General features: G+C 55.6%; 1 protein-coding gene across 1 annotated transcript; it reads right to left on the bottom strand.

The window, feature by feature from the left end:
* Positions 1-1,721: 1,721 nt before the first annotated feature.
* LOC100273342 (uncharacterized) lies at positions 1,722-3,060 on the bottom strand. Its single transcript, NM_001147783.2, has one exon. The coding sequence runs from the start codon at positions 2,928-2,930 to the stop codon at positions 2,016-2,018; it is 915 nt and encodes a 304-aa protein (NP_001141255.1). The 5' UTR covers positions 2,931-3,060; the 3' UTR covers positions 1,722-2,015.
* Between the last annotated feature and the right edge of the window lie 5,120 nt (positions 3,061-8,180).

The following is an 8,180-nucleotide window of genomic DNA, read 5'->3' as shown; positions in this document are numbered from 1 at the left end:
TATTAGGGCTGGTTTGGGAAACTAATTTTTCCAAGGGATTTCCATTTTTCCAAGAGAAATTAGTTTATTTTCCCTTGGAAAAATAAGAATCTATTGGGAAAATGATGTTCCCAAACTAGCCCTGAGGGGAAAACTCAACAAGCCAAATTCATTTGAAGCATGGGAGATGATATTGAACAACGAAATATGAATTCAAGTCTTCCCTAAACTGGAACTTCAGTGGTACATCCATAATTGTAGTACTGAAACCTGAGACAAGCACTTCTCACTTAAAACTCCTAAACCCTAAAAACAACAATACCAGACCCAAGCTGGTACCCTCAAAAATGACCAACTGGTGTTTGCTAGATAGACCACAAAAAATTTTCAAAAATCCTACAGTTCTACTGAACACTGGTGTCATCCCACTGCAATACAGGCTACTACAAATTGATTATATAACACCTGTCCAGAATACAGCGTGGCAGCAGGACCAAGAATCTTGCCCAAATTATTAAATCCGCTTCATTCATTATCCATTCAACTTACAAACGACTTTATTTTGGCACGTGCCAAGCAGGCTGTATGAAAATCTAAAGAATAGATATGTTAACTGTGAAGAGACGGTAAATATTCCTTGAGATTATCATACACCACATTTATCCGCCCTGTTGCAGAAAATGCTAGACTGCATACAGTTCATTAGGAGAACTTCAACAATGTAATGTTGCCATCAGAAAACGTGACCAGAACTACTAAAGCTTGAAGCAGAAACATGTGATCAACAATAGCTGACACAACTAAATTTGACACAACTTTCATCACAAGATCAAACAGTTAAGAGCTCAACCAGATAGTAATGATTGTAAACCTGTTCTAAGAAGTTTAAACAACCAAAGCTTAATTCCATGATCTATTAAGACTCGGTTGAGCTACAGGCTATGTTGAGTAAAATGTGCTTCAAGTTTGAGCAACAAATTAACGAGGTTCCAATAAACCCTTGATATGAACAATTCTTATGCTAGAACAGATGATCTTTCACGCTTAACTACCTTACAAGTTGATCTTTTGGATAATCTGGACTACAGCACTGAATTGGTCAATTTGCAAATTGTATGTTTAAAAATGTTCAACTAAACAACAGCACTTTTAGAAATGCTAAACATTAACATTGTCTTGTAATTTAATCAACCCACAAAATTGTAAACAAAAATATAAACAAGCCATCAATTGCGTAGAAAGTCCATTTTACCTTCGAAGATGCTCTTTGGGTAATCTGGACTACAGCGCTTAATTATTTATTTTGCAAATTGTATGTTTTAATGCCCAAACAAAAACAGCACTTTTAAAAATGGTAAACATTGCCATGGAATTTAACCAACCCACAAAACTAATCAAGCAGGTACACTTGTTCTAAAGCTTCTCAGATAAGCCTATAAACGTGAAACGCTTACGTAGCGGAACATTGCCATGGAATTTAACCAACCCACAAAACTAATCAAGCAGGTACACTTGTTCTAAAGCTTCTCAGATAAGCCTATAAACGTGAAACGCTTACGTAGCGGATCAGAATGAGACCCTTTCATATTTAACATACAGATCAAACCTAGATCAGCAACTAGACTGTTTGAAGAACACCAATACACATGAATGAACATGGAACCAACAACATATTAAGAACTAGTCACTGATAGAAACAGAAAGGCAAGAGCAATTACTGTGAGAAATAAACAAAAGAGAGAAAAATTTCAATGCCCTGGCATGGAATTGATACTAATATAGTAGTATAGTACAACATACACAATACTTTGTCAATTTATCAGTACCAGCAGAACAGAATTTCCTTGGAGTTGTAATAATTATATCACCAATAGCTCAATTCAGGCAATTGAAGCAACAAGGAGAATGGGGAGCCGGATGCCTCCGTAACCAGAATAACAAGGTTAACCTTGTACGGTAAGAATCGAACCTTCAGATCTAACAACAAACAACAAAGCCACCGGATGCGAACGGGATTTCACCTTTGAGGCCAATTCTCACACCGCCGAAGGCTCCTCGACGTCGCTTCCCCGTCCGCCCCCGCCCCCACCGCCACCGAGGCTGGGCACATCGAGGCCTCCAACGATTCCGTCGGGCATGAGCGAGGCAGGTCGGTTCTCGATGACCTCGTCGATGAGGCCCCAGTCGCGCGCCTCGTCGGGATCCATGAAGAGGTCCCTCTCCATGCACTGCTCGATCTTGTCGATGGGCTGGCGCGTGTGCTTCTGGTAGATCTTGTTGAGGCGGTCGCGCAGCTTGAGGATCTCCTTGGCCTGGATGGCGATGTCAGTGGCCTGCCCCTGCGCGCCGCCCGAGGGCTGGTGGATCATGACCCTGGCGTTGGGCAGCGCGCGCCTCTCACCCGGCGCCCCAGCCGCGAGGAGGAGCGAGCCCATGGAGGCCGCCTGGCCGATGCAGAGCGTGGTGACGGGGCAGCGGATGTACTGCATGGTGTCGTAGATGGCGAGCCCCGCGGTGACGACACCCCCGGGGGAGTTGATATAGAGGTGGACGGGCTTGAGTGGGTTCTCGGACTCGAGGAAGAGCAGCTGTGCGACGACAAGCGAGGCCGTGTCGTCGGCGATGGGCCCGTTGATGCAGACGATGCGCTCCTTCAGCAGGCGCGAGAAGATGTCGTAGGCGCGCTCCCCGCGGGAGGTGGTTTCGATCACCATGGGGACCAGGCCGTACTCCCGGTGTGGCGAGAACCCCTCCGGTTGGGGCGGCTGGTAGGGGGACGATGAGAAGAACGCCCGTGGGGGCGCTGCTGCGGCAAGACGGCGCGGGCCGTTCCCGGCGGTCCCCCGGCCCAGGCTCAGCGAGCTGGACCTGGGCGAGGACCGCGGCGTGGAGGCCGGGAGCGGGGACGCCGCGGCCTGGAGCGCGAGGGCTAGAGCGGAGGAGGGCGTCATGGACGCAGCCGCGTCGCGCTGGGAGTAACGGAAGGGCGGGGCGGGGGATCTGAGGCAGGCGGTGGCCGGCGGCGGAGGTCGTTGGCTGGGGAGGGAGGGGAGTGGGATACCAGGGATGAGCGTCAAACGGATAGGACGAGGCTGCGGTAAGACGGGACGTAGGTAGCAATGGGTGGGTAAATACGCCATACACATACGCACGATAAAAAAAAATAAAAAGCTCGTCGGGACACACATATTCACTGTTGTATATAAATTTATCTTCATACACATACCTACCGATCATATGTACTTATAAAGATTGGACACATATTATATGCAGTAAGCATCATTGGACAAATAATAAACTATAAAAAATACCGGCTACTAAATATCAAATTTAAATAAACCACGTGCCATAATTAAACATCACACCATTTCATTTCTAAAATTATAGGCGCACGAGATTGCAAAAATTAAACTGCATAGCTAAGATTTTGCTCATATTTATAGTAATAATGTACAATTATATAGTTGCACAAGAAACAACTATAAAATATACTTAAAAACTATACTTGCAGAGTTGATTGGACAAGGTTGTGATCAGGATGAGCAGGAGTACGACAGTCTGTGGACTTCTATAGTAGAAAGAGATTATATAGCTAGGGTTTCATTTTATTTTGGGCTAGGCCAAGTGCTCAAGTTTATGTTTTTTTGTCTAAGTTTATACTAGTGTCGGCGTTTCGAGACCGGGGGGTCCCTCGGGGCGACGAGTGAGTGTCGCCGCGTGCCCCAGCCCAGATGGGTCGAGCGCGAGGGCGAACGCGAAGGGGGGAAGGAGCGAGGCGGCCGGTGGCCGGCGTGAGAGAGGTAGGAATCCCGCGGCCTTCGTGTTCGTCCCGCGCCCAGGTCGGGTGCGCTTGCAGTAGGGGTTTACAAGCGTCCACGCGGGAGAGGGAAGCGAGCGGCCCCAAGAGAGTGCCTGTCTCGTCCTCGTCCCCGCTCGGCCAACCCTCTCTAAGAGGGCCCTGGTCCTTCCTTTTATAGGCGTAAGGAGAGGATCCAGGTGTACAATGGGAGCGTAGCAGAGTGCTACGTGTCTAGCGGGGGAGAGCTAGCGCCCTAAGTACATGCCAATGTGGCAGCTGGAGAGATTTTGGCACCCAGCTGGTGTGATGTCGTGGCCGTCGGAGGAGCGAGGGAGCCTGGCGGAGAGACAGCTGTCGGAGCGGTTGGGCCCTTGCTGACGTCCTCTTGCTTCCGTAAGGGGGCTGAGAGCCGCCGTCGTCACAGAGTATGCGGGGCGCCATCATTGCCTATCTGGCGGAGCTAGCCAGATGGGACACCGGTCTTGTTCCCTGCGGCCCGAGTCAGCTCGGAGTAGGGTGATGATGGCGCCTCCTGTTGACGTGGTTGGCCTGCGCCCTAGGTCGGGCGATGCGGAGGCTCCTCCGAAGCCGAGGTCGAGTCTGTCTTCCATGGCCGAGGCCGAGTCCGAGCCCCTGGGTCGGGCGGGGCGGAGGTCGTCGGCAGAGGCCAGGGCGGAGTCCGAGCCCTGGGGTCGGGCGAAGCGGAGTTCGTCATCTTCTGGGGCTGAGCCCGAGTCCGAGCCCTGGGTCGGGCGGAGCGGAGTTCGTCGTCTTCTGGGGCTGAGCCCGAGTCCGAGCCCTGGGTCGGGCGGAGCGGAGTTCGTCGTCTTCTGGGGCTGAGCCCGAGTCCGAGCCCTGGGTCGGGCGGAGCGGAGTTCGCCGTCTTCCGGGACTGAGCCCGAGTCCGAGCCCTAGGTCGGGCGGAGCGGAGTTCGCCGTCTTTCGGGACTGAGCCCGAGTCCGAGCCCTGGGTCGGGCGGAGCGGAGCTTCCTATGGTGCCTTTGGCAGGGCCTGACTGCCTGTCAGTCTCACTCTGCCAAGTGACGCTGCAGTCGGAGTGGCGCAGGCTGCGCTGTCCTTCTATCAGGCCGGTTAGTGGAGCGGCGAAGTGACGGCGGTCACTTCGGCTCTGCCGGGGGGCGTGCGTCAGGATAAAGGTGTCAGGCCACCTTTGCGTTAAATGCTCCTGCGATTTGGTTGGTCGGTGCGGCGATTTAGTCAGGGTTGCTTCTTAGCGAAGGCAGGGCCTCGGGCGAGCCGGAAATATGTTCGCCGTCGGAGGGGGGCCTCGGGCGAGACGGAAATCCTCCGGGGTCGGCTGCCCTTGTCCGAGGCTAGGCTCGGGCGAGGCATGATCGAGTCACTCGAATGGACTGAACCCTGACTTAATCGCACCCATCAGGCCTTTGCAGCTTTATGCTGATGGGGGTTACCAGCTGAGAATTAGGAGTCTTGAGGGTACCCCTAATTATGGTCCCCGACAGTAGCCCCCGAGCCTCGAAGGGAGTGTTAGCACTCGCTTGGAGGCTTTCGTCGCACTTTTTTGCAAGGGGACCAGCCTTTCTCGGTTGCATTTTGTTCCGGTGGGTGCGCGCGAGCGCACCCGCCGGGTGTAGCCCCCGAGGCCTCGGAGGAGTGGTTTTCACTCCTCCGAGGTCTTAATGCCTCGCGTAATGCTTCGGCTGGTCTGGTTGTTCCCTCATGCGAACTGGCCGTAGCCCGGGTGTACGGTCGGGGCCCAAGTTCTCGGGCTGGTATGTTGACGCTGTCAACGGTTCGGCCGGAGCCGGGTTTGCGAGAGCAGCCCCCGAGCCTCTGCACAGGGCGAGAGGGCGATCAGGGACAGACTCGGCTTTTTTACATACGCCCCTGCGTCGCCTTTCCGCAAGGAGGAGGGGGGGAAAGCGCCATGTTGCCCTCGATGGCGCCGAACATGGTGTCTCCGGTGAGCTGCAAACGGGTAATCCGAGTGGACGTCCGTGCCCCGTTCGTTAGGGGTCGGCTAGGCGCCCAGAGGCACGCCCAAAAGTACCTGCGGGTGATCTGCCTGACCCGGTCCCCTGGCGACGGGGTCCAAGGGCTCGATGCCTCCCTCTGATGGGATTCCGTTACAAGATCGCTCCCGCTGGTCTCGGAAATGTCCTAGGGTACCTCGGGAGCGCAGCCCGAGCCTTGGTTATGTATCGAACGTACCCATGGTCATCCCTCGCTCGGCGTCTGAGGCGGCTGTGAACCCTTCGGGGGCCAGCCTTCGAACCCCTGATCAGTAATGGGCGCGGAGCCCGAGTAGCTTGAGGCGGCCGTGGAACCCTTCGGGGGGCCGACCTTCGAACCTCTGACCAGTAGTGGGTGTAGGGCCCACGCGATCTGAGGCGGCTGTTGAACCCTTCGGGGGGCCAGCCTTCGAACCTCTGATCAGTAAGGAGGCTCAGAGCTTGGTTCCTTCACGGGGAAGGATCCCTTTCGGGGTATCCCCCTTTCCCGGTCCCTGTTGCAAGAGATAGAGAAAGAGGAAAAAAGGAAAAGGATACGAAATCGAACGACGCGGCGTACCTTTTTTGGCGCGGTTATTATGGCGAAGGCGAAGCGTCGCCCGCTGCTCCTGCCAGAAGCGCCGCCTGTCCCGCCGCGGAGTTAATGCGACGGGGCGAGTGGTTGGTGGGGCGGCCGTTGCGCGTGCGCGAGCCGTTCGAGGAACGGATCACGGGCGCGTTGTTTTCACGCCGTGAGAGGGGGTTCTCTTGCTGCCCCCGGATGGGACGTGAGCTTGGCTGACGACGTGACCGCTGCTTCCGCCCGCCTGCCACCGTCATTACTGCCAGTCCACTTTTGGCCGCATTGACCGCCGCGCCAGGCTGGTGCTGCTGGGTCGTGCGCTGGGTCGCCTCGAGTCGCGGTATTGGTTCCGCAATCGAGGAGGCGCGGTGGTGGCGCATGTGGCGGTGCAGTTGCTTGCATGAAGCATCCGGCGCGTCGGTTGCGTGACGCGTGGGCCTGGGCCTCCATGCTGGGCGTGTCGGGAGTCAGAGAAGCGTGTCCACTTGGCGCGGTTGCATGCCGCCTGCATGGCTGCTCGCCTCTTTCGCCCGTTGGTCTGGGCGAAAGTGGAGGGTCACTTGTAACCGCTGGGCGGTCGTGTGCACCACGCGCGGCGGTTTGGCTTCTTCTGCTCTGAGCCGGCTTGCATGACATGCGGGACCCAGCCCCCGCGCCGCAGGGGAGGGCCTTAGAGCGTGTTGGAGAAGACTCAGCCCGTGACGGTTGGGGGCGCAAGTAGGGAGAGTTGCCTTTAAAAGGAGGGCGACCCCTTTCGGAAGGCGACCATGTCTTCTCGCTCCCTTATGCATCGTGTCTTTCCACCTTCCAAGCCCCCGGATGGGGGATACCCGCCGTCTTTTCGCCTCATCGTTGGAGGAACGCAACTCCGTGGGAGTTGGTACCTTTCAGCCATCGTTCGGCTTCAAGGATTTTCATCATGCAGCCCAGCTGCACCCCTCCGCCGGTGGTCACCCAAGATGGTGACCTCCAGCTTGATGGTGGGGGAAAGCGAGCCGGGCTGCGGCCTCTGCCCCTCCCTCAGCCTCAAGGATTTTCATCACCAGGGCTGGGGAGGGGAGTGTGCCGAGTTGGGGTCGGCCCCTGCGTGGGCGGTGGCCCGCTCCTTCACTCAGTGATCGGAGGGAAGGGCGGTCGTCGTCCGTGGCGCCGGCAGCTGCACCGTGCCTGGCTCTCGGACGCGAGTGGCTTCGGAGCCGCTCGCGGCGCCGGCGTTTGCCATGGCAGCTGGAAGAGGTTCTTCCGCCGGCGAGATAGCCAGGGCCGGCCACGGACCGACCTCCAACTCTACGGCCTTCTGCCCGTCCTTGCCTCACGAGTTTGGGCATGGGCGGGGGCCTCCTGGCAGCAGCATCCGCCCTGAGGTCAGTGCTGCCGCTGTTCGGCCCCCCGAAGCAGAAGTCGTCGTCGTCGCTGCTGCTGGAGCGAGTGACGGCGCACCGTTCGTCAGTCTTCTGTTGCTCCGCAGGCCCTCCCCTATCGAGTGGGGTTGTTCGTACCTGCGGAGGGGGAACCGGAGTTCCGTTTGTAATGGCACTTTGAATGCCAGTGTTTTTGTTCATTATGGCTGTCGAGGCCTGAACATGTATGTAATTTTGGCACGGAGCCGTGTTTTTCCCTCATTTTCGAGCACTAAGACTCGCCTGTTGATTATCTGAACCGCTTCACCAAGCATGAGTCGCCCCGTGTCAAGGTGACGAGTGAGGTATCCGTATCCCGGAGGCGTAGGAGTCCCTCGGCTTGGTCGGCCTTGTTGTCTGAGGCTCCTCTAGCTTAGTTAAAGGGACCCCTTGGCCGCTCTTCGATGAGCCGAGGCCAGGGGTAGCGATATCAGCATGAACAGAG

The sequence above is a fragment of the Zea mays genome, chromosome 4 (genome assembly GCF_902167145.1).
Source record: "Zea mays cultivar B73 chromosome 4, Zm-B73-REFERENCE-NAM-5.0, whole genome shotgun sequence".
Taxonomy (NCBI): domain Eukaryota; kingdom Viridiplantae; phylum Streptophyta; class Magnoliopsida; order Poales; family Poaceae; genus Zea; species Zea mays.
This window is presented reverse-complemented; position numbering and strand designations above follow the sequence as displayed.

Excerpts from the sequence above, each read along its gene's own strand:
- LOC100273342 (NM_001147783.2), bottom strand. The coding sequence starts at position 2,930 with ATGACGCCCTCCTCCGCTCTAGCCCTCGCGCTCCAGGCCGCGGCGTCC.